This window comes from Lolium perenne, chromosome 1, assembly GCF_019359855.2.
Source record: "Lolium perenne isolate Kyuss_39 chromosome 1, Kyuss_2.0, whole genome shotgun sequence".
NCBI lineage: Eukaryota > Viridiplantae > Streptophyta > Magnoliopsida > Poales > Poaceae > Lolium > Lolium perenne.
This window is the reverse complement of record NC_067244.2, coordinates 206,499,183-206,525,100: the sequence shown is the minus strand read 5'-3', so window position 1 is coordinate 206,525,100 and position 25,918 is coordinate 206,499,183. Positions and strand designations below refer to the sequence as shown.

The window sequence follows — 25,918 nt, the reverse complement described above, 5'->3', positions numbered from 1 at the left end:
GGTCCTATTTTGCCACGAAGCTTCCGGAAGACCGAAGAGGAGACGAAGTGGGGCCACGAGGTGGCCACACCCTAGGCGGCGCGGCCCCCCTTGGCCGCGCGGCCCTGTGGTGTGGGCCTCGTGCCGCCTCCCGACCTGCCCTTCCTCCTACTTAAAGCCTCCGTTGCGAAACCCACAGTACCGAGAGCCACGATACGGAAAACCTTCCAGAGACGCCGCCGCCGCCGATCCCATCTCGGGAGATCCAGGAGATCGCCTCCGGCACCCTGCCGGAGAGGGGAATCATCTCCCGGAGGACTCTACGCCGCCATGGTCGCCTCCGGAGTGATGTGTGAGTAGTCTACCCCTGGACTATGGGTCCATAGCAGTAGCTAGATGGTTGTCTTCTCCCCATTGTGCTTCATTGTCGGATCTTGTGAGCTACCTAACATGATCAAGATCATCTATCTGTAATTCTATATGTTGCGTTTGTTGGGATCCGATGAATAGAGAATACTTGTTATGTTGATTATCAAAGTTATGTCTATGTGTTGTTTATGATCTTGCATGCTCTCCGTTACTAGTAGATGCTCTGGCCAAGTAGATGCTTGTAACTCCAAGAGGGAGTATTTATGCTCGATAGTGAGTTCATGCCTCCATTGATATCTGGGACAGTGACAGAAAGTTCTAAGGTTGTGGATGTGCTGTTGCCACTAGGGATAAAACATTGGTGCTATGTTCAAGGATGTAGTTACTGATTACATTACGCGCAATACTTAATGCAATTGTCTGTTGTTAGCAACTTAATACTGGAGGGGGTTCGGATGATAACTTTGAAGGTGGACTTTTTAGGCATAGATGCATGCTTTGGATGGCGGTCTATGTACTTTGTCGTAATGCCCAATTAAATCTCACTATACTCATCATAATATGTATGTGCATGGTCATGCCCTCTTTATTTGTCAATTGCCCAAGCGTAATTTGTTCACCCAACATCTTGTTTATCTTATGGGAGAGACACCCCTAGTGAGCTGTGGACCCCGGTCCAATTCTCTATCTTTGAAATACAATCTCTTGCCAATCTTTGTTCTCTTGTTTTCTGCAAACAATCATCTTCCACACAATACGGTTAATCCTTTGTTACAGCAAGCCGGTGAGATTGACAACCTCAGCACTTTCGTTGGGGCAAAGTACTTTGGTTGTGTTGTGCAGGTTCCACGTTGGCGCCAGAATCCCTGGTGTTGCGCCGCACTACATCCCGCCGCCATCAACCTTCAACGTGCTTCTTGGCTCCTCCTGGTTCGATAAACCTTGGTTTCTTTCTGAGGGAAAACTTGCTGTTGTGCGCATCATACCTTCCTCTTGGGGTTCCCAACGAACGTGTGAGTTACACGCCATCAAGCTCTTTTTCTGGCGCCGTTGCCGGGGAGATCAAGACACGCTGCAAGGGGAGTCTCCACTTCTCAATCTCTTTACTTTGTTTTTGTCTTGCTTAGTTTTATTTACTACTTTGTTTGCTGCACTAAATCAAAATACAAAAAAATTAGTTGCTAGTTTTACTTTATTTGCTATCTTGTTTGCTATATCAAAAACACAAAAAAATTAGTTACTTGCATTTACTTTATCTAGTTTGCTTTACTTACTGTTGCTAAAATGGCTACCCCTGAAAATACTAAGTTGTGTGACTTCACAACCACAAATAATAATGATTTCTTATGCACACCTATTGCTCCACCTGCTACTACAGCAGAATTCTTTGAAATTAAACACCTTTCTTGAATCTTGTTATGCGAGAGCAATTTTTAAGTATTAGTTACGATGATGCTGCTGCCCATCTTAATAATTTTGTTGAATTATGTGAAATGCAAAAGTATAAGGATGTAGATGGTGACATTATAAAATTAAAATTGTTCCCTTTCTCATTAAGAGGAAGAGCTAAAGATTGGTTGCTATCTCTGCCTAAGAATAGTATTGATTCATGGACTAAATGCAAGGATGCTTTTATTGGTAGATATTATCCCCCTGCTAAAATTATATCTTTGAGGAGTAGCATAATGAATTTTAAATAATTAGATACTGAACATGTTGCACAAGCATGGGAAAGAATGAAATCTTTGGTTAAAAATTGCCCAACACATGCACTAACTACTTGGATGATCATCCAAACCTTCTATGCAGGACTAAATTTTTCTTCGCGGAATTTATTGGATTCAGCTGCTGGAGGTACCTTTATGTCCATCACTCTTGGTGAAGCAACAAAGCTTCTTGATAATATGATGATCAACTACTCTGAATGGCACACGGAAAGAGCTCCACAAGGTAAGAAGGTAAATTCTGTCGAAGAAACCTCTTCCTTGAGTGATAAGATTGATGTTATTATGTCTATGCTTGTGAATGATAGGACTAATATTGATCCTAATAATGTTCCGTTAGCTTCATTGGTTGCACAAGAAGAACATGTTGATGTGAACTTCATTAAAAATAATAATTTCAACAACAATGCTTACCGGAACAATTCTAGTAACAACTATAGGCCATATCCTTATAATAATGGCAACGGCTATGGTAATTCTTATGGGAAATCTTACAACAATAATAGGAATTCACCCCCTGGACTTGAAGCCATGCTTAAAGAATTTATTAGTACACAAACTGCTTTTAACAAATCTGTTGAAGAAAAGCTTGGAAAAATTGATATACTTGCTTCTAAAGTCGATAGTCTTGCTGCTGATGTTGATCTTTTGAAATCGAAAGTTATGCCTAATGAAAATCATCATAATAAAATTGTTACTACAGCAAATGCCATCCAAATTAGAATTAATGAGAATATAAGATTAATGGCTGAACTGCGTGCTAGGTGGAATAGAGAAGAAAATGAAAAACTAGCTAAAGAAAAGAATGTAGCTAAAGTTTGGACTATTACCACCACTTGTAATGCTAATGCTACACATGTTGCTGGCGATTTTTTTTATAATAATACATTTTTTTTCGTTATTTCTAGAAATAATATTCGATTTTAAATTTTGTCACAAATAATACACTGTCGGGAACGCGAACCCCGATTAGAAAAAATCGGGAATAGCAAACCCGATTAGAGGTATTCGGGGTAAGCTACCCCGAGATTTTCTCATTCTGTACGCCGATCCGTACGACACATCAGGAATGAAACCTATCGGGAAACTATTAACCGAGTGGTGGTAGTCGGGATGGCCTAACCCGATTAGCCATGTCCCTGCCATGCATGCCTCACATCACTCTGCCATGCATGCCTCACTCTGAATTTAGCGAGTCCATTGCTGTCATGCAACAGCTCTACACCGAGTTCATGCTATTTTGGATTCGCTTCCTTGCTGCGAGAAAGTTAGCAAATAAACAGTTTGCGTATTTTTGGCCACAAGATCATAAATCGATGATCCAGATCAGGGCCTCTCCAACGGAGCGACGCATTTCAGACGCCTAAAATATCCACGCGCGTGTTTGCGTCGGCTCAAATGGTCGAAATACCCAGCGGCACGACGCATTTTTTCAGTTTTGTATTTTTCAACATAAAAACATAATTTACATAGTAAAGAAAGGAAAATATAAAATATAAAAACTAACGCCCGCGCCTACTCGTCGTCGTCGTCGTCGAACACGATGAAATTCGGTAGCGGCCACAGCTAGTTGGCAATCGGCGAAACATAAGCCGGTCCCGCCGGCAGTGGAACTAGAGAAGCCCACGCCAGTTGTGGAGGCGGAGGTGGAGCAACCCACGCCGGTTGTGGAGGTGGAGGTGGAGCATCCCACGCCGGTGGTTGAGGTGGACGTGGAGCCGCCCAAGGATTGTACGTCAGATGTGGAGGTTGAGTCGAAGGCGGCGGATGCTAGGCCGAGTTCTGGTGCGCCTGTCGTAGGGCCTCTTCCTCCGTGAGGCCCAATGTCATGATGCTGGTGGCATACCGGGGCAGCGGCGCCAGCACCGGTCGGTCCACCTTCGAGATGAGGACGTCGAGCCTCTCGATCTCGTCCTCGGTCATCGTCGCTGGGAAGTTGAACTTCCGGCCCTCTTCCATGGCCACCTACCATTCGTAGAAAATGCAGGCGATGAAGTTGTCGTTGTCGTCCTTGGCCTCCTCGTTGTGGTAGGCCAGTGCGTCGCAGTCCTCGTCGTAGTCGTCGTCCTCGGTCTCACGCCATGTGTGCCAGCTATTGGAGTTGGCGGCGAAGGCGGGATCGGCGCGGTTGTCAGGCGGCAGGTCTCGCCGCCTGCGCCGGATCTCGGTGCTCCTCTCTGGCTCGCGCAGAGGCACGAGCGGGACAGGCACCCGGAGTTGGCTGAGCCGCCCAGCCGCCGCCAGGCAGGTGCATGTCCCCCAGCGGTGGCACGACGTCCAGCTCCGGTGCATGAGCCGCGGTACGTGGACGGGATACGATGCCATTGATGGCGGCGTAGAAACCCAGCCGCCGCCCGCCAGTACGCGTGCAGAAGAGGCAGCCGCGACATTGATGGCGAACGCTGCAGCGTAGACGTAGACGCGGAAGCGATAATCGCTGAAGCGGCGGCCGCGAAAGCGGTGTGCTTGATATTGTCCTATGGCTCGCTGCTAGGCGGGCCCATTGGAAAAGTGAGCGGTCACTTGGTGCATCCGCGCAGCGTCCACCGCGACGCATCCCGAGCGCAAATATGCGCCGCGTTTGTCTACGCGGACAGCCGGAACAAGGTACAGCCCCATTTTTCGACCGAACGGATACAAACCGATCGCTCAGTGTTTTCTACAACAGTCTGCAAATAGTGTTTTGACATCACTTCAGCCAAACCAAGGCCATCACAGGCAGGAAGCGATGCTTGTTGCATGCAAGTAGCTGACTCGGGGTAGTTGTTCCCGATTCAAGATTCCACAGCCCGATAAGAAGCAATCGGGAAGCACGAGCCCGACAACATACGGTGGATGAGTATCGACGCAGATTTGCTGCTACTCGGGCTGTGTTACCCCGATATCTTCTAATCGGGGTACTAGTCCCCGACAGTGTATTATTTGTGGAAAAAATTAAAATCGAGTATTATTTCTAAAAATAAAGAAAAAAATTATATTATTTTAAAAAAAATCGCCATGTTGCTGCACCTCCTACTATTAATAATAAAATAATTGGTGTTAGCAATGTTTCCACTTCTAATGCAAAGCGCGAGAAACTGCCCGAAACTGCTAAAACTGCTGAAACTGCCTGTGATAAAGCTGCTGAAATTTTTTCCAACATTGGGGATGATGATCCCATTGCTTTAGATTATAATGGTTTGAATTTTGATGATTGCCACATCTCTGAAGTTATAAAGTTCTTGCAAAAACTTGCTAAAAGTCCTAATGCTAGTGCTATAAATTTGGCTTTCACGCAACATATTACAAATGCTCTCATAAAAGCTAGAGAAGAGAAACTAGAGCGCGAAGCCTCTATTCCTAAAAAGCTAGAGGATGGTTGGGAGCCCATCATTAAGATGAAGGTTAAAGATTTTGATTGTAATGCTTTATGTGATCTTGGTGCAAGTATTTCCGTTATACCTAAGAAAATCTATAATATGCTTGACTTGCCACCGCTGAAAAATTGTTATTTGGATGTTAATCTTGCTGATCATTCTACAAAGAAACCTTTGGGGAAAGTTGATAATGTTCGCATTACCGTTAACAATAACCTTGTCCCCGTTGATTTTGTTGTCTTGGATATTGAATGCAATGCATCTTGTCCCATTATATTGGGAAGACCTTTTCTTCGAACTGTTGGTGCTATCATTGATATGAAGGAAAGGTAATATAAAATATCAATTTCCTCTCAAGAAAGGTATGGAACACTTCCCTAGAAAGAGAATGAAGTTACCTTTTGATTCTATTATTAGAACAAATTATGATGTTGACACTTCGTCTCTTGATAATACTTGATACACACTTTCTGCGCCTAGCTGAAAGGCGTTAAAGAAAAGCGCTTATGGGAGACAACCCATGGTTTTTACCTACAGTACTTTGTTTTTATTTTGTGTCTTGGAAGTTGTTTACTACTGTAGCAACCTCTCCTTACCTTAGTTTAGTGTTTTGTTGTGCCAAGTAAAGTCGTTGATAGTAAAGTTCATACTAGATTTGGATTACTGCGCAGAAACAGATTTCTTTGCTGTCACGAATCTGGGCTGTTTTCTCTGTAGGTAACTCAGAAAATTATGCCAATTTACATGAGTGATCCTCAGATATGTACGCAACTTTCATTAAATTTGAGCATTTTCATTTGAGCAAGTCTGTTGCCTCGATAAAATTCGTCAATACGAACTGTTCTGTTTTGACAGATTCTGCCTTTTATTTCGCATTGCCTCTTTTGCTATGTTGGATGAATTTCTTTGATCCATTAATGTCCAGAAGCTTTATGCAATGTCCAGAAGTGTTAAGAATGATTGTGTCACCTCTGAACATGTTAATTTTTATTGTCGCTAACCCTCTAATGAGTTGTTCTAAGTTTGGTGTGGAGGAAGTTTTCAAGGATCAAGAGAGGAGTATGATGCAACATGATCAAGGAGAGTGAAAGCTCTAAGCTTGGGGATGCCCCGATGGTTCACCCCTGCATATTCTAAGAAGACTCAAGCGTCTAAGCTTGGGGATGCCCAAGGCATCCCCTTCTTCATCGACAACATTATCAGGTTCCTCCCCTGAAACTATATTTTTATTCCATCACATCTTATGTGCTTTGCTTGGAGCGTCGGTTTGTTTTTGTTTTTTATTTTGTTTGAATAAAATGGATCCTAGCATTCACTTTATGGGAGAGAGACACGCTCCGCTGTAGCATATGGACAAGTATGTCCTTAGTTTCTACTCATAGTATTCATGGCGAAGTTTCTTCTTCGTTAAATTGTTATATGGTTGGATTTGGAAAATGATACATGTAGTAATTTGCTATAATGTCTTGGGTAATGTGATACTTGGCAATTGTTGTGCTCATGTTTAAGCTCTTGCATCATATGCTTTGCACCCATTAATGAAGAAATACATAGAGCATGCTAAAATTTGGTTTGCATATTTGGTTTCTCTAAGGTCTAGATAATTTCTAGTATTGAGTTTGAACAACAAGGAAGACGGTGTAGAGTCTTATAATGTTTTCAATATGTCTTTTATGTGAGTTTTGCTGCACCGGTTCATCCTTGTGTTTGTTTCAAATAAGCCTTGCTAGCCTAAACCTTGTATCGAGAGGGAATACTTCTCATGCATCCAAAATACTTGAGCCAACCACTATGCCATTTGTGTCCACCATACCTACCTACTACATGGTATTTTCCGCCATTCCAAAGTAAATTGCTTGAGTGCTACCTTTAAAATTCCATCATTCACCTTTGCAATATATAGCTCATGGGACAAATAGCTTAAAAACTATTGTGGTATTGAATATGTAATTATGCACTTTATCTCTTATTAAGTTGCTTGTTGTGCGATAACCATGTTCACTGGGGACGCCATCAACTACTCTTTGTTGAATTTCATGTGAGTTGCTATGCATGTTCTTCTTGTCTGAAGTAAGAGCGATCTACCACCTTATGGTTAAGCATGCATATTGTTAGAGAAGAACATTGGGCCGCTAACTAAAACCATGATCCATGGTGGAAGTTTCAGTTTTGGACATATATCCTCAATCTCATATGAGAAAATTATTAATTGTTGTTACATGCTTATGCATAAAAGAGGAGTCCATTATCTGTTGTCTATGTTGTCCCGGTATGGATGTCTAAGTTGAGAATAATCAATAGCGAGAAATCCAATGCGAGCTTTCTCCTTAGACCTTTGTACAGGCGGCATAGAGGTACCCCTTTGTGACACTTGGTTAAAACATGTGCATTGTGATGATCCGGTAGTCCAAGCTAATTAGGACAAGGTGCGGGCACTATTAGTATACTATGCATGAGGCTTGCAACTTGTAAGATATTATTTACATGATACATATGCTTTATTACTACCGTTGACAAAATTGTTTCATGTTTTCAAAATCAAAGCTGTAGCACAAATATAGCAATCGATGCTTTTCCTCTATGGAGGACCATTCTTTTACTTTCATTGTTGAGTCAGTTCACCTATTTCTCTCCACCTCAAGAAGCAAACACTTGTGTGAACTGTGCATTGATTCCTACATACTTGCATATTGCACTTATTATATTACTCTATGTTGACAATATCCATGAGATATACATGTTACAAGTTGAAAGCAACCGCTGAAACTTAATCTTCCTTTGTGTTGCTTCAATGCCTTTACTTTGAATTATTGCTTTATGAGTTAACTCTTATGCAAGACTTATTGATGCTTGTCTTGAAGTGCTATTCATGAAAAGTCTTTGCTTTATGATTCACTTGTTTACTCATGTCATATACATTGTTTTGATCGCTGCATTCACTACATATGCTTTACAAATAGTATGATCAAGGTTATGATGGCATGTCACTCCGTAAATTATACGTGTTATCGTTTTACCTGCTCGGGACGAGCGAGAACTAAGCTTGGGGATGCTGATACGTCTCCGACGTATCGATAATTTCTTATGTTCCATGCCACATTATTGATGTTATCTACATGTTTTATGCACACTTTATGTCATATTCGTGCATTTTCTCGGAACTAACCTATTAACAAGATGCCGAAGTGCCGATTCTTTGTTTTCTGTTGTTTTTGGTTTCGTAAATCCTAGTAAGGAAATATTCTCGGAATTGGACGAAATCAATGCCCAGGGTCCTATTTTGCCACGAAGCTTCCGAGAAGACCGAAGAGGAGACGAAGTGGGGCCACGAGGTGGCCACACCCTAGGCGGCGCGGCCCCCCTTGGCCGCGCGGCCCGTGGTGTGGGCCTCGTGCCGCCTCCCGACCTGCCCTTCCGCCTACTTAAAGCCTCCGTTGCGAAACCCCCGCATCGAGAGCCACGATACGGAAAACCTTCCGGAGACGCCGTCGCCGCCGATCCCATCTCGGGGATCCGAGAGATCGCCTCCGGCACCACTGCCAGAGGGGAATCATCTCCCGGAGGACTCTACGCCGCCATGGTCGCCTCCGAGTGATGTGTGAGTAGTCTACCCCTGGACTATGTGTCCATAGCAGTAGCTAGATGGTTGTCTTCTCCCCATTGTGCTTCATTGTCGGATCTTGTGAGCTGCCTAACATGATCAAGATCATCTATCTGTAATTCTATATGTTGCGTTTGTTGGGATCCGATGAATAGAGAATACTTGTTATGTTGATTATCAAAGTTATGTCTATGTGTTGTTTATGATCTTGCATGCTCTCCGTTACTAGTAGATGCTCTGGCCAAGTAGATGCTTGTAACTCCAAGAGGGAGTATTTATGCTCGATAGTGGGTTCATGCCTCCAGTGATATACGGGACAAGTGACGAGAAAGTTCTAAGGTTGTGGATGTCTTGTTGCCACTAGGGATAAAACATTGGTGCTATGTTCAAGGATGTAGTTACTGATTACATTACGCGCAATACTTAATGCAATTGTCTGTTGTTAGCAACTTAATACTGGAGGGGGTTCGGATGATAACCTGAAGGTGGACTTTTTAGGCATAGATGCATGCTGGATGGCGGTCTATGTACTTTGTCGTAATGCCCAATTAAATCTCACTATACTCATCATAATATGTATGTGCATGGTCATGCCCTCTTTATTTGTCAATTGCTCAACTGTAATTTGTTCACCCAACATGCTGTTTATCTTATGGGAGAGACACCTCTAGTGAACTGTGGACCCCGGTCCAATTCTCTATACTGAAATACAATCTCTTTGCACATCTTGCTGTTTTCTGCAAACAATCATCTTCCACACAATACGGTTAATCCTTTGTTACAGCAAGCCGGTGAGATTGACAACCTCACTGTTTCGTTGGGGCAAAGTACTTTGGTTGTGTTGTGCAGGTTCCACGTTGGCGCCGGAATCCCTGGTGTTGCGCCGCACTACATCCCGCCGCCATCAACCTTCAACGTGCTTCTTGGCTCCTCCTGGTTCGATAAACCTTGGTTTCTTTCTGAGGGAAAACTTGCTGCTGTGCGCATCATACCTTCCTCTTGGGGTTCCCAACGAACGTGTGAGTTACACGCCATCAATTACCATCACCAGATTCCCACAGAATTGGTGTATGGTCACTCCCCATTCTTGGGAGAGCCCTAATGGAAGCTAAAGGGAAAATCTGATCAAGTTCAGTGTTACAGAAAACTCTGTCTATATTGGACATGATCAGATTTTCCTGATTATTAGCCCAAGTAAATTTTCTATTTCCTAACTTTACTTCCATCAGACTCCAAATCTCTATCCAAGCATTAAATTTATCACTCCATCTATGATCAATGACTCCATTGCTCTTATCTCCCTGGAATCTAACCAGGTTGAAGTCACCACCAATGATAGAGTGCCCATGGAAATCTAAACAGAGGCTATGTAATTCAGATATAAAAGCCTCTTTTTTATCCTCATAAGAGGAACCATAAACTGTGACAACTCTAAAGATAATACTAGAGGCTTTATTGTTAAGCACAACTAAATCTGAAAAACATCTAATATCCCAAGTAATAACATCAAAAAGATCAGAATCCACTCCAACACAAATGCCTCCTGCAGATCCAGTGGCTGGAAGGGAATTCCAAGTAAACATTTTACTACCTACTAAAGAGTTAAGATAATTGTCAGATATGATTTCTTTTTTTGTTTCCTGGAAACCTACAATGTTTGGTTTGTGTTTTTGGAAGAGGTCAAGTAAAGAACTTTTCCTTCCTGGGGCTTGAATTCCCCTTGAATTCCAGAAACAAACAATCATTTAAAACTATCTGTCATGGGGTGCTTGCCCCGCCTAGTTTTTTTCTTGATGCTAGACCATCCTAGAGCATCAGGGAAATCTTCATCATAGTCAGGACCCTTCAGGTGAACAGGACTAGAATTTTTAACAGGAATAATATCATCATCAACAGGTGATGCACGATTATTAATTACTATAGAGGTGTCAATACCCACAGTATTGGCAATATCAATAAATTTGTAGGGAGAAATAACTTCAAAAGGATTGGAGCTGGAGATACCTGTCACTCTTGAGCTGGCTGGAACCACCTTCTCTAGATTTTTCTTCTAGGCCAGTTCTTGAGCTAGCTGCAGCATAGACTTCCCTTCATTGCCAAAGAGCCTTGAGCTCTGCCTTGTGCCAGCTACAGGACCCCATTTCTTGTTTTGTCTGGATAGAGGCACATGATCCAGATGTGCAGAGAGCTCCTCCTGAGACACATCCTGTTTTTGGCTTTCATAGAAATCCCTTCCTCTTGTCCAAGCTCCATATCTTGAAGCAGATTGATACAGCTGTTATCAATCTGAGTTGTTTGACTTATCCAATCTATCACTCTGTCATTTGCAGTTACCATATCAGGAATAGGACTGAGCGTGCTTAAATTTGGTGATGCATCTTCTTTTTGCTTCAAGTATAACTGAGCAACCTCATGAACTTTCTCAGATAGAGTAGAAATGCTTTTCTGCTTGTCAGTAGTTGGAGCACCAAGGTTAGCACGTGAGCCTCCAACAGAAGTTTGGCCTGCTGAGGGAGTTGAGTGATTTCCAGTGTCCATAACATCATTCTCCTTCAGAGTGTCACCCTCATTATCTTGATCCCTCTCTTTATCATCAGGGTCAGGGTGAGGGGGATGGATGTTATTTTCACCTTCCTCAAGATTCACCACACTAGTTGGTCCTTCCACAGCAAATCTCATTTGAAAAAGAACACCTTGCACTTCAAAGATCCTGGAGGAAGGGATCTTGCTATGGTCTCTGCATTTAATCTTCACTCTGATTACTTCATAGAAGGTTTTGAACATACCATGCCAATCCACATCAACCATAATGCCAAATGCAGTCACAAATTGCATGAGGATAGGCCATTTACACCATTCTTGATTGAGACCTCTGATTTGAAGCCAAACTTCCTCCAGATCAGCATAATAGTCCATAACACCACTCCAGACATGCACCATGACAAAGACATTTTCCTTGGGAAGACCAAAACTTGGATATCCAGCAATTTCTTCAACATTAAGATGTGGGGGAAACTTCACAAGATAATTCCACTCATCTAGCATTCTGATCTGCCAAGGCCAATTTGTTCTGTAGATTTTTGCAAGACCCTGGTAAAGCTCCTCTTTGGTCACTTCCCCTTGGTCAATGTAAACCAAAGCTATATTGTGATGAGCAGGAGCAGGGTTGATTATGGTCTGAAATGGCAACTCAATGTGATAGAAACCCAGGCCTGAGGCAGCACTCCCAACAAACTTGGCCAGCTGCCGAGGTTGCTTCTTCACAGGGCAAACATCCACCTCATGTTCGAGGGAGCCACAGATGAAACATGATTTTGGAGCGGAGACGACAGACTTTGTGATGTCCGGGTTCTCCACAATTGTAGCAGATGACTTGACAAAGATATTGTTCCAATTTCCCAGTAGCAGTGGATCCAGAACCAGTGGAAGTAACAGAGGCTCCATCCTGAGATTTTCCATCAAATCCTGCAGCTTTGATTACCTCTTTCTCTTTTTGCTGATGTTTTTGAGCTTTGTTATCCTTCTTCTGTTTCGGAGGGGCCTGCTGCTGCTCTTGCTGCTGAGGCCATGGTACAGGTGCCATGCCAGGAGGCTGCCAAGCACCAGGGAATTGGTTTGGGAAAACCTGTTGAGGAGGAAAACCACCAGGGAACTGCTGCCATTGAGGAGGGAACTGATAAGGGGGAAAGCTTCCAACAAAGCCCTGAGGAGGAACCATCTGAGGTTGAAACCCAAAGTTGTAGGGAGCTGGTGGTGGCATCTATTGAGGGGGGGGGGGGGGGGTTGTTGCTGTTGCTGCTGTTGCCAACTTCCTCCTCTACCACCACCTCCTCTGTTCTTCCCCCTACCTCTGCCTCTCTCTGACATGATGCAGATCTCAACAACTTGAGAGAAGGAGAGGTTTGGCAAGGAGCTCCAGGGATGATCACTCAGACAGATGCGTAAGGCTGGCTGGGAAAGATCGTCACCATCAGAAACGGGGAAGCAGTCTGAGGTAGCAAAACTTCCCTTCGAAACAAGCTCACGCCTTACCTAGACAAGGAGGGGAGGTGGCGGCGCTTTAAGGGGAGGAGGAGAAACCCTAGACGAGGAGCATTCTTCAGAATCCCAAATTTGCCCAAAGAAATATCCCCAAGCCTTATCAACGTCGTTGTCACCTTTATCACCTTTACACGTGAGCCTCCTTTCTTTTCTTGAACCTAGCAGATTATCGTTGCTTCCCGCGCAGTCAAGGTAGGCCTGAGAAGAAATCAAGCCCTGTCTGCATCGCTTTCTGAATCCAAGATTTTTGCAATTTTCCTTCCAATGTTGGTCGATCCCTCCTTCAAAGCGATCATAGTTGCCGCAGCGATCGCGTCCCTGAAGCTGAAAACCGCGGACTCTGCTCGGGGATCTAACGACGGAGGCAGTTTCAGGCGCAATTCCGGCAGCGCCGCTGATTGTGATTGAACCAACCTTGAACGGAGCCCAGCTGCATTTGTCTCTATCAACAACGTTGAATGTGGCTGAGGAGATTGGAGGGCACTGCCTGGACCCGAAGAGCAATCTACCACTGACCTTAGCTTGCGCTTGAAACTCTTGCGCTCCGATATCGCAGTCTGACCCAGCTTCTGAGAAGAACGAGTCAATGAACCAATGAACCTGATGATCTGACGCAGGTCTCCTTTCTTCTTCCTGGGAACTCGACGGCCTGATCCAATCCATACCTCCAGCAGATGTCGAGGCGGGGAATCGGAGCGCCGATTGACTGACGAAGCCAGGCAAGGTCGCAGCCTTGCAGCAGCCTGCCTCATCCTCATCTCCATGGTCCGTGAACGCCAGTGTCAGACGGCGAGCAGCACGGGGAAGCGGTCGGAGCAGATTATCCAGCCGCGGCGAGCGTTGTGGTGCGATTTGGGAGCCTCGGAGCGACGGAGGAGTAGAAACCGAGGAGGCGCGGCTAGTCGGTGAGGGTGGGGTAGCGAAATCACTCCGCCGGCACTCCTCCCGCGGCCGAACAGTGTACGGGCTCGTCTGGGAACCCACACCTTTTCCGCTTCCACCGATGAACAGGACATGGCGCCCCGTATCTCCATCACCCGTTTGGTCCCGAAGCGGATCGAGGCATCGCTTCGCCACCATGGGGCTCAGAGGGGCGGGATCCCACCCCCACGCTCGCCGGCCGCCACTCGCGTCTCCAGGTACCGGATCTGCCTTGGGAGATCGTGGGGGAGCGGAGGCCGCCAGCCAACGGGCTCGCACATGGCGGCGCACTCCTCCGGCGAGGCCTGGAGGAGGTAGAGGAGGTAGTAGCGGCTGACTCCGAGAGGGCGCCCCCCTGCGCGAGTTGCTTGGGGACGACATCCGTACCCACCGCCGCGCTTTGGAAGGCCTGGAAGGGGAAGGTCGGCGGCGAGGACCGCATCCAGCGGAGGAGGAGCAGAGCTTTGGGGAATATATCAGTTACTCAATTTTTTCACAAAACTTTGTTGGCTAGCTATCTATCAAGTGAAAATTATGAGGGAAGGGTTTTACGCAGATCTACTCACACACTCTCAAAATAAAGGAGCTGAAAGCCATTCATCAGAACAGATCAGATCGTGGTGCTCTGCCTCGGCTGTCGTCGCCCATCACCCCACGGTAACGCACGCACACGCTGCTGCTGGAGCGTTGAGCCAGCGTTGGAGACTTGGAGCACGCGACGCGACTAGCTACCTCGCTCGCTCGCTCGCTAGGGCGCAGCACACTCCCGCATCCGCCATCTCCCTCCCTCACTCCCCCTCCGCCGCGCCCCACCTCCGCTGCCGTCTCCTCCGCCGCCCTCCTCCCCCCGCGCGCGCGCGCCAGGTAAATTCCCGACCTCCCGCGCCGATCCGGGCCCCCGCCTAGGGTTTCGCCCCGCCCCGGCCCTCCAGATCGAGCCGGGGAATCTCGTTCCAGCTCCCTCCTCGGGCTGATTTTACCGCTGCAAATCCCCCAGATTCCTCGCCCGCAGGCCCATGAGCTCGACCCCTGCGGCCGTCGCCTTCGCGGCCTCGGATCCGGGGCCGGACACCGAGCCGAAGCAGGAGAAGGCCGCGGGGCCCGATGATGTGACCATGACGGAGGCCTCGGAGGAGGAGGCGCCCGCTGCTGTTGCCGAGGTGAAGGATGAAGAGGCCGTGGTGCTGATGGTGGACGACGATGCTCCGGAGGAGCCGGTCACGGAGGCCGTGGCCGATCCGCTCTACGCCACGGAGTCGGCCGGCATGGTCGTCGCAGACGAACCCATGGAAGGTGCACAGCAGGGGGTCGAGGGAGGAGGCGGCGGCGACCGGCTAGAATCAGAAGCCAGAGCTCTGACAGGCGAGGCGGAGGCGAAGCCGGGTCCGGCAGGGGATCTTGCTGGTGAGGCTCCGGCTCCGGCTCACTTCCATTTATTACCGCTCACTACTTATTACTGACACCACCGTTTTTACCTCGCGCCGCCGTCTAATAATAACACCATCTTCTAACCACTCCGTCGCAGAGTCCAGCGAGCCCGGGGAGAACCACGCCGGCGCGGCCCACGCGGCGGGGAGCGACAACGGCGGCGAGCTCGATAACGGCGTCGCGCATTTCGAGGAGAACGGGCCGTCGCTGCAGTGCGCCAGGTACCCCCTCCCGCCGCTCGACAAGGAAGGTTTCCGGGTCTCGGACCTGGTCTGGGGCAAGGTGAAGAGCCACCCGTGGTGGCCCGGCGAGATCTTCGACCCCGCCAACGCCTCCGAGCTGGCGCTCAAGCACCAGCGGAAGGGCGGCCGGCTGGTCGCGTACTTCGGGGACAACAGCTTCGCGTGGTGCGACGAGTCCCAGCTCAAGCCCTTTGTGGCCAACTACTCGCAGATGGAGAAGCAGAGCAGCCAGGATTCCTTTGTTGGCTCTGTCAATTACGCGCTCGAGGAGCTTTCGAGGCGGATACTGTCGGGCATGAGCTGCTCTTGCTTGCCCGAGGAGCTCTCGGACAATGGGATGTCGTATATGGTTGAGAATGCCGGGCTCAAGGATGGGGTTACTTGCTCGGCGGTTAACCGGTCTGAGATCTTGACGTGTTTTAGCCCGGAGAACCTGCTTCAGTATATTAGGGCGCTGGCTCTGCTCCCTGGCCAAGGCGGTGATCTGCTGGAGCTGGTGATAGCTTGTTCTCAGCTTACGTCTCTCTATCGGTCCAAGGGATGCCCTGAGCTCGCGTCGTTCCAGACTGGCAGTGCATGGGTTGAGGATGGTGTGGATACTTCTCCCACCAATAATGTAGTTATTGAGGAAGTTGCCGTTGCTGAAGAGCCTCCTCCTCCTCCTCCTGTCGAGGTCAAGCCTAAAAGAGGAAGGGGGAGACCTCGTAAACATAGGCCCGAGGATAACCTGGCGTTGGCAGCGAAAAAGGGCGCCTCCAGTGTCTCCAATAATAATGCTTCTTATAGCACTCCGCAAAGTGTCAAGGACTTCAATGATCTTGATGCGAACAAGAAGAAAAGGAGTCTTGACTCGCTTGAAGATTCTGATACAAAGTCACCAACTTCAGCTTTTGGTGCTTCTTTCAAGATTGGGGAGTGCATTCGGCGAGCTGCAAACCAGCTGACAGGAACATCGTCCGCTGTGAAGTCCCAGAATGAAGCAGATAATGCCGCTGAAGCAGAGAATGCAGGATTTGATGTCTCCAGTGATGATGCCGTGAATGAACTTACTGTGGAAAAGTGTGCAAAGAGGAGACGCATGCTTAGGCATCTAATTGCAGACCCCAAGGAGTTATTCTCTCAGCTCAGTTCTGTCGCCGTAGAGCCAATGGACAAATATAATTCCTCCGCAATGATAATTAGTTACTTCAGTGATTACAGGAATTATGTTGTCTCTGCTACTACTGAAGCAAACGTTATTGAAAAAACTGCATCAAAGAGGGGTAGAAAGAAGAGGGTTTTACCTTCTCCTGAGCTGCAGACTACTGATCATATGCAGGACTCCTACTGGTCTGGTTTGAGTTTGCATAATCACCCGATTCATAGTCTGAAAAGAGCTGTTATCAACACCAGGCCAAGGCGTAAGCGCAAGTCAGTATACGACTTGTCGTCGATACAGCATGAAGAGGTGGCTCCTAAGAAACAGATACAAGTGATAGAAAGATCAATTATCCATGTCGACGAAAAGATTGTCGATGAGTGGAAGCCCACCGCACTTGTTTTAAGCTTTGGCAGGTCTACTGCTCTTCCGTCAGAAACTGATCTGGTGAAGAAATTTGGTCGCTATGGGCCACTGAAAGAATCCGAAACTGAAGTGCAAAAGAACACAAATACTGTTAAAATTGTCTTCAAGAAACGTGCTGATGCTGAAAGAGCTTTTAGCGATGCTGGAAAGTATGGCACTTTTGGTCCTTCACTTCGTAGCTACCGCCTTGTGAATATGCCGTTTTCTCTAGGAGTGTCAGAACCAAGTAAGCCTGAGGCGCGACCTGGGGATCATGGCCCAGAGGTTTCTGGTAAAATTCCTCTTTATATTTAAGAAAAAAAATAGTTCATTGCTTGAACAAGTTTGCATGCTTAAACCATGTGAGGTTGTCTTTTCTCTTGGCCCAGGTAAGCCTGAAGTTTCGCGGGATACTGTGGAAGTTAACCAAGTCGACAAAAGTGAGAAATCTGAAGCTGTAAAAGCGCCATCAGGTGAACATGTGGAGACCGTCAAGAAAACATGCCAATCTGAACCTGTAAAAGAATCATCTAGTGAGCAAGTTGTCCAGCAAGCTTGCCAACCTGAAGCTGACATGGTTAAGAAAACAGGACAAATTGATGCCGAGCTAACTGGGCCATCTGACCAAACTACAACAGCTAAACATAATGGGCAAGCTGAAACAGTTGCCAGGGAATCATCTGAACAAGTTAGCACAATGGAGCAACCTTCACTTGAAAAACAATCAGAGATTGCCCTGTCTGGAGCTGCAACTGGGGCAGTTCAGGTAGCTGGTGCGATCGAGCCAGACAAGGTAACAGAGGCTGATGCTGAGAATGAAGTTCCCGAGGAGACTAGCGCACCTATGGAATTGCAAGCTCAGAGTTCTGCTGAAAAACCAGTGGAAGAAGATGCAGCTGAGCAAACATCGGAAATTCAAGCTCCAAAAGAAGCATCTGCCCTGTCTGGAGCTGCAACTGGGGCAGTTCAGATAGCTGGTGCGATCGAGCCAGACAAGGTAACAGAGGCTGATGCTGAGAATGAAGTTCCCGAGGAGACTAGCGCACCTATGGAATTGCAGGCTCAAAGTTCTTCTGAAAAACAAGTGGAACAAGATGCAGCTGAGCAAACATTGGAAATTCAAGCTCCAAAAGAAGCATCAGTTGAAATTCCTCGTGACTTGAAGTTGGAAAGTAAATCTTTAACTGAAGAATCTGTAGGTCAAGCTGCAACTGAGCAAGTCAAAGCTCCATCAGATGCTGTACCCCCTGACAGTTCAGATGTTCAAGGGTCTGAACCGCAACTAGAAACTGTGCAGTTCCAGGCTGTAGGAGGAACATCAATAAAACAAGAGGATACAACAGCAGAAGCTGATACTGCTCAAGATGTAACTGAGGCATCAGTGCTAGAAGCTGGGCTGAGTACGCAAACCGTGGAACCCAAAACTGCTGAAGTCGCAGCCGAACAAGTCAGCTGTCCTGAGCAAACTGTTCAAGTGGAAGATATAATTGACACATCAGATGGACATGCCGATGTTGGCAAACAAACTGCACAAGAGGTGACTATGGCTGAAGCCATTGTTGAGGGAGCTGTGGAGTCAAAAATCGAAGTGCCAGTTGGGGAAACTGTAGAAGATGAAGCTACTGCCAGAACATTTGAGGAGGCTGAAGAAGGAAAAACTACAGCTGAAGCACCAGTTGATGAAATGGAAAGCACAGATGCAACTGAAGCACTGGATGAAAGAATTACAGAAGCTGAGAACACCATCCATGATGCCACGGTTGAAGCACCTGATAAGAAAGCCGCCACAGCCGAGAAGACTGTAGATGATGGCATGTTTGATGCACCAGAGGAAAAAGCTACAATAGTCGAGAAAACTATAGAGGTTGTCACAGTTGAAGCACCACATGGGAAATCTACAGCAGCCGAGAGAATCGTAGAGAGTGTTGCGGTTGAAGCACCAGATGAGAAAGCTACGCCAGTCGAGAAACCCATAGAGGATGCCGCAGTTGAAGAACCAGATGAGAAAGTTACGGCAGCCGAGAAAACCTTAGAGGATGCCACCGGTGAAACGCCAGATGAGAAAGGTACGACATCAAAGCAAACTGCAGAGGATGCCATGGTTGAGGCAGCTGATGCTCAAGTGGGGGGTGTAACTGAACAAACCAGCTAGCTTACGCCGAATTGGTGTTTCTGTCGATACTGAGGTAATGTGCTCAACCGGTTCTCCCATCTGGATGTTGTGTTCTGTATAGGAAGACAGGAGTCTGACCCTAGCATTCGCGATGCCATTAGGTTAGCTAGGGCATTAGCATATTTGGCCCCCTTTTTTATAGACATCCATCTAGTTGCTTTGGAAGCACACGTATTGGTGTTGTAATCATAAACAGAGTTCTTGTGAAACTTTGGTGCAGCTTCCATTGGGTTTTAGCATCCAGAATCAGGTAGGCAAAGCCATGTTCTTTCCTACATTTTTAGTGTCAGGCCTATTTGGTCAATATGCTGGGATGTCATGATTTTTGTATTAATTATCATATTTGTAAACTGGCTGTGTTCGGGAGTTCGTTTCTCCCTTCTCTGTGACGGTTCATGTATTTTTCTTGCCGATTATACGTGCATATCGATTGACCGCCAGATTTAATTTTATCTTCCTCCCTATTTGTCTATGGGCAGTTGCCCACTTTGGTTGGTTCGAACGGAATCCTGGGCATTATCCTTAATCCCTTTATCGTCGGCTGTGAATCAAGTATGTCCTAGTTTCTCGTCGTGGAATCATGGGCTGGATCTCGTTTTGAAGTTTTCTGTGCAACTCTGGCTGGATTCAACTGGCCAGAAAGCTTAATAAATTTGGTCACTGATTCTTGTTCATGGGGATGGTTGGTTGCTGTGTGAACTTTTTCGCTCGCAGCAGTGGTTAATGGTGTTGTACGTGCTTCTAGAGTTCTCTCCCTTTCCTCGTCTTACTAGTGCAGTTCTGATACATCGAATGGTAGCACCAATAGCATCTCTGCTGTGAGCAACAATACTGCGGTAAAAAAGAATCTAGGAATTTCGGAAACGAAAGGAGCCCTGATGCAGACATGGGTAGAAAACTGTCGTTGTGCCATTCTAGAAGCAGACGGTAAATGGTTTCTTCTCATGAGCCTACCGCAAGGCCCAAGGGAATTTGTCGCAGAAGGCAACTCTTCCCAGGGTTTGATAAAACTAATTTAGGACAAATGTATCTGGATTTACCACTCCCCAAATACAGATTACTCCATAATATGGAACCAAATGACAGCCAAGAGGCCAAATTGTTAAATTGTCATAAATATACAACAGACAACATCGATGCTAAACCACAACTGACTCTATTCTCAGGAAAAAGCAATTTACATCTGGGAAGCAGCTTTGGCAATTCGGAGCATCAGTTCTGGCAGACGAACACGAGCCTAATGGGGGTAGTAAGTTCCTTAACTGCCCAGTGTTCTCCAAGAGTTGCATATCAGCGAGACCGATGAAAACCAACCTACGTTAGAAATTATCAACATATGAGACACATGAGAGCACAATATATAATTCAGTGACGTTGTAGGTCTTCGAGGTGATAGTAGTACCTTACAGACCAGCAAAGCAGCCACCGAGAAGGTCCACTATCTTCAGTTTGGGATGTCCCCATTATGGTACTGTGCAAGGGGAAATAAAAAGATATCAGAATATATAGATACCAGACACAATTACAACAATTTCATTTGACATGTTAGTATTGATGAATGAAAGCAAGTCAGTTCCACATGCCAAACAAAAAGACATAAATAGTGCATGAAATGCCAAACACTAGTCCAGGGTACTTTGTAGCATGCAAGCATGTTTTCACATAGAACATATACCAGAGTTTTGCATTTCTAAGATAAGAAATAAACTCAGCTAGATACACCATATTCATGTCCTGATAAAACAAACCTGATTTTGTGCAGTCAACCATCTAGTTTTCCGGTAAGATATAGCGATTGTGCACAACATAGGGGATGGAAGGGCTAATCTACTTGGTCATAAGCTTCCATCTTATGCAAGATTTTGCAACACCCCTAAATTTGATTAACTGAAGAAAAAAATTTAAGATAACAGACTAACAGAAAATAGTTTTCCTCTCTTTATTTCTCTCATTTACTGTTTCTTCCTTACTGGGCTTGGCTAAATAGTACTGTTTTTTTAACAATAGCGTTTTTCTCTAGAGTACTTCATTTATAATCATCATATAGCGCAGAGAGCAGAGCGTCAGTACTTAAGAACATGGGAACATGGACAGTTGGACACAGCAGTTATCACAAGCTAATTACCAGAAGAACTGACATTTGTGCGGTTAAAGTACAAACGTGAGCACAGCACAGATTATGTCAAATGATTTTGCCATTTCACTAGTGGGAAAGATTTTCACAAGATAGCAATTGTAGAACAGACAGCTTTAGCAAAAGTTCCTCAAGCTGCTGAGCCTAGACAAACTACAACGTAGCTAGGAGAGACGTCTCACAGGCACCAACTATACCTATCGCTGCTAGAGAGCTAAACATAAAGTCCAGACCATATGACGTAACCGACTAATAAATCGTCAAGCATATTCAAGATAATCACCTGAGGTTGCATATAAACCATTCCTTGGTTGTATGCTACTTGTTGGCCCATCTAAAAAGAACGCAACTAGCTCAGTTTTTCAGCAATCTTATGAAGAAAGAAAATAGGCATACTAACCCCTTGCACAGTTGAGCTAGTTGTTCCTCCATGACCAAGTACATCCTTTTTAACAGAGCCATCCTTCGATGTTACCTTACTATCACCCTGTTAATTATTGACAAAAAGAGAGATGCCTAGGTTAGTCATGTTTGTCACACCTCTGATTTGTATACTCATTATAGTGCAATCAATTAATCATGAATCATATCAAACATCCCAGCCCTAGCCAGAAGTATCTACATGTTAAAAAAAAGTGTCATAGGGAGCAAAAGTACTTGACAAGCAGTAATTGAAGCCTAAAGAACAGTCATTAAATGGTCAACACCAAGGGGACTCTTACAAAATTCTGCTTGAATTGCATGTGTTATATATCGAACTTTTGCAGTCTACTGGTAAACTTGGTAAGAAACAGTGCAGATAGCTACTGGAACTACAAACTTCATAAATAAATCAACAATATATCTTTCCAATCTGGAAGTACCGGAATATTGGCTTCCATGATGGATTACATGCCTTCCAAGTTTTCAGCATGGCTGGCTCAAATGTGCACAAATGATGTACAATCACAATGAGGATGGGATCGGATAGCTCAAAGCCTTGAATTATCAAGTCCAGTGATTTCATCTTGAATTACAATATCATATTTCAAAAACTTTGTGTCTCAATGCCATTCCGAATGAGATCAAAAGTGCCAGGGCGGATTGACCACTTAGTCACTTAGTAATGGTAGATCACATGAAGAAATCTAGGAGGAATTCATAACAAGGAAGGAAAAAAATTAATATACTACGTACCTCCATCTGCAATCAGAAGTAGCCATCCACCAAACAGAAGATAAACAAGAGAAGGCATTTCAGTTGGATAAAGTAGAGTAAAAAATCGAGATAAAAAGTATACACTGACCAATGATCATAAATAAACTCTAAGCTGCTAACAAGTATTGAATGCACATCAGGTATTTATTTTTTAAGCTAGATCATGGATGACTTATTGCCTCAAAGTAGGATGCATAGCCTCAACTTCTTATACAAAGATAATATTCTTTTTATAAGCTCTAAACTTTTCTTACAAATGTGAGGTTCTAGTATATAATGTGCACGCCTTTACATAAATTATGTTCTACATCTATTAAATTGGTTTCAGTGGTCAAATAGTTGGGCCCTGGACAAGAGAAAGTAGTGGATGTATGCATGTCCCAGTGAAATAAATGACTTCATTTGATTAATGGCCTGAAATAATTCTTAGTGATTCAAATCATTTACTATTCTGAATTAAAAAAAACATACTATAAAACATCTGAATTACAGTAATTGGAAGGATAGAGCAGCACAGGCTTTAAGCACAAGCAGCTCTTTGCAACACAGGAAGCCATTGATTGGTACCTAGCAGTATGGGTCCTTACCTGTTAGGCTGTTACTACTTACCACCAAGCTGAACAAAGTTATTCTAAGCCAATTAAGTCTGAAGTGACAGCAGACAAAATCGGCAATGGTCCTACCCAACTTCCAAAGCACTAATCCAGCCCCAATCATTTGAGAATAGCTCAATTTTTTTTTTGGTTAGCAGAACACCCTGGATAACGAGGTAAGTGCGCACCTCTCTGAACTTGTGCAGATAGACCTTGAGGGGTTCGATGTACTCCTCGAACCCCAGCGTGGCCATCGCCCAAAGCAGGTCGTCGCCGTTGATGGTCTTGCGTTTCTCCCTCTGGCACTTGTCGCTGGCCCTGCAGAGAGACGGGCGACAGGTCAGCAGCAGAGCAGGTTATCCCCATTTCAATTCAGCAAGAGAAAGCAGAGCAGCTGCACATACTCGCTGGTGATGAAGGATATGAACTCGGAGACGCACTCCTGCACGGTCTCCTTGGCGTCCTTGGCAATCTTGCCGTTGGCCGGGATGGCCTTCTTCATGATGCGGCTGATGTTGGCGATGGGCAGGAACCTGTCCTGCTCCCTGACGCCGCCGAAGCCGCCCCCGCCGCCGTCGTCGCTCCCGACGCCCGGGGGGCTCGCCGGCGCGTCCGACATCCGGTGGTCCTGCAGCACAGCCCCGGCGGCGACCCCAGATCCATTAGCTCACCGCACCAAACCCTAGCCCCCATCTGGAGAAGAGCCCGGAGGGGGTTGGGGAGAGGGAGGCGTACCTTATATAGCGCGCAGAGGGAGTGAGGGAAGGAAGGTGGTGGCGGGTAATGGAGGCTGCGGTGAGGAGGGCGGCGCGTGGGAGATCCGACGCTGGAGAAGACAAGGCGGCGCAGGCGGGTGCGATTCGTTTGGGAGCGGGCCGTCCACTATCCAGGCCGTTCGTCAGACCTGTATAAATAGCCCCGTGGCCGCGTGGCAGGCACACCTGGTGTACAACTGTGCTGAGGTAGTGAGATTTGGCTGTTAGGGCATTTCCAAGGCGACGACACAAACCGTTTGGGTGGCCGCGCGGATACGCGGTCCGCGTCCGTGTGTCCGTTTGGGTCACCCGCTACGATCCAAAAAGCCGCCACGTGATTCGTCTTCAACGCGCGCCGCTGCGCCATGGTAGGCCTCGACGGGACATAAATGGCGGGCGGGAGAAGGCGCAGGAAAGTTCCCGCACGCACTAGGCTTCCTGCGCGCGCGAAAAGGCCATGGCCGCGCGCTCACGCCCAAGTTTCCCGTCAAGGCCGCCGGCTATAAAAGACGACGCCGGCCTCACAGACCTCACAACTGCTCCGCCGTCCTCTCCCCTCTTCCTTCTCTGGCGCCCTCTACACCTCCATCACCATGCTGCGCACCCTGTAGGCCACGTGGGCCAAGCTCTCCCTCGCCGCCCGGGTCAGGTTCCCGCGGATGGAGGAGGAGGAGCGGGCGGACGCGCGTTGGGTCGCCAACGACGAGGCGCTCCGCGTCGCTGCCGAGGGGACGACGAAGAAGGAAGAGGACGCGGAGCTGGTGGAGGCGGCCGCGGACGGCTGGCACGAGACCGCGGACGGCTGGTATGAGGTCGCGGAGGAGGAGGCGGAGCCCGCCGCGGAGGAGGAGCCCGTCGACGCGGAGGACTTCTTCGACGACCTCGCGCTCGCGAACATCAACGTCGCCATCGAGGAGCGTCTCGCCGACCTCACGCGCGTGACGAAGGAGCATGAGGCCACCTGCCGAGCCGGCCGCCGCCGTTTAGGCGATCTCCTCGGCCAGAAGAACCAGCTCCTTGCTATGCGAGCAGTCCGCCACCTCATCCAGCTGCCCTCGTCCGAGCGGCGCGCCCGGGAGGATGCTGCGTCAGCGCGATCGCCAAGAGCGCATGCGCCGTCGGGAGGAGAACCACGAGGCCCAGGCCGCGTCCGCCTGGAGGCACGGACCGCTGTGGAACGCGTCGCTGCTCAGGAGGCGTACTGCGACCGCGCCCAAGCTGCGAGGACGGCAAGGAGGAGGGCGGCCGCTAATAAGGAACGTGCCGCCGCCGAGCCACCCAGCTGCTAAGCTGGAGTGGAATCCTCACGCGTACAGGCCACCCGTGTCGAGTGAAATCCATGTCCCTGACGGCGAGTCGACGGCGAGCCGCCGACGAGACCGCCAGCCCGTACGTACCTAGACTAATAGTAGTAGATTTAAGAAAAAATGTTATGTCTAACTTTAATGAAGAAAGAACTATCTCCCTATGACACGCGGGCCAGGGGCGGACAAGGGATGGACGCGAGCGGCCAGCCATCGGCGTCCGCGGCCACGTAAACGTGGCCCAGATTTGGGCCGGCTTTGGGTCGCCCCGGACGCCGCGGCCATCCGTTCTAGGGATGGGTTCGTGCGATGGGCCGTGTTTTTGTCCGGTTCGACCCATCCGGATGCGCGGACACGGGATCGATCGCCGCGTTGGAGATGCCCTTAGGGCAAGAACAATACTCCTCAATTCTAAAATAAAAATCGTAGTTTTTTCTAGATACGGATGTACCTATAGTAAAAATATATCTAGATACTTTCATATCCAAATAAAAGTGTGCTACTTTTTTTTAGGACGGAGGGGTAATTCAGATAACTACCGTCTTGAGAGCTACTCCA

The 25,918-nt window shown here is 47.0% G+C and overlaps 2 protein-coding genes across 4 annotated transcripts; one reads left to right on the top strand and one right to left on the bottom strand.

Moving 5' to 3' along the window:
• The first annotated feature begins 14,631 nt into the window (after positions 1 to 14,631).
• On the top strand, positions 14,632 to 19,727 carry LOC127321030 (uncharacterized). Of its 2 annotated transcripts, XM_051350086.2 has the most exons (4): positions 14,632 to 14,855; positions 14,989 to 15,395; positions 15,517 to 17,496; positions 17,594 to 19,727. In XM_051350086.2, the coding sequence occupies exons 2-4, from the start codon at positions 15,008 to 15,010 to the stop codon at positions 19,354 to 19,356; spliced, it is 4,131 nt and encodes a 1,376-aa protein (XP_051206046.1). In that variant the 5' UTR covers positions 14,632 to 14,855; positions 14,989 to 15,007; the 3' UTR covers positions 19,357 to 19,727. The 2 variants fall into 2 exon arrangements, with proteins under 2 accessions (XP_051206046.1, XP_051206042.1); XM_051350082.2 differs by having other exon boundaries at positions 14,632 to 15,395.
• A 650-nt stretch (positions 19,728 to 20,377) lies between these two features.
• Positions 20,378 to 24,198, bottom strand: LOC127321052 (nuclear transcription factor Y subunit B). 2 transcript variants are annotated; one of them, XM_051350100.2, is made up of 8 exons: positions 24,037 to 24,196; positions 23,706 to 23,929; positions 23,490 to 23,619; positions 22,688 to 22,693; positions 21,912 to 21,998; positions 21,795 to 21,845; positions 20,780 to 20,848; positions 20,378 to 20,691 (listed from the first exon to the last, which is right to left on the bottom strand). In XM_051350100.2, the coding sequence occupies exons 2-7, from the start codon at positions 23,918 to 23,920 to the stop codon at positions 20,822 to 20,824; spliced, it is 516 nt and encodes a 171-aa protein (XP_051206060.1). In that variant the 5' UTR covers positions 23,921 to 23,929; positions 24,037 to 24,196; the 3' UTR covers positions 20,378 to 20,691; positions 20,780 to 20,821. The 2 variants fall into 2 exon arrangements, 1 of the variants encoding a protein (XP_051206060.1); XR_011747569.1 differs by lacking the exons at positions 20,378 to 20,691; positions 21,795 to 21,845 and having other exon boundaries at positions 20,786 to 20,848; positions 22,688 to 23,619; positions 24,037 to 24,198.
• Between the last annotated feature and the right edge of the window lie 1,720 nt (positions 24,199 to 25,918).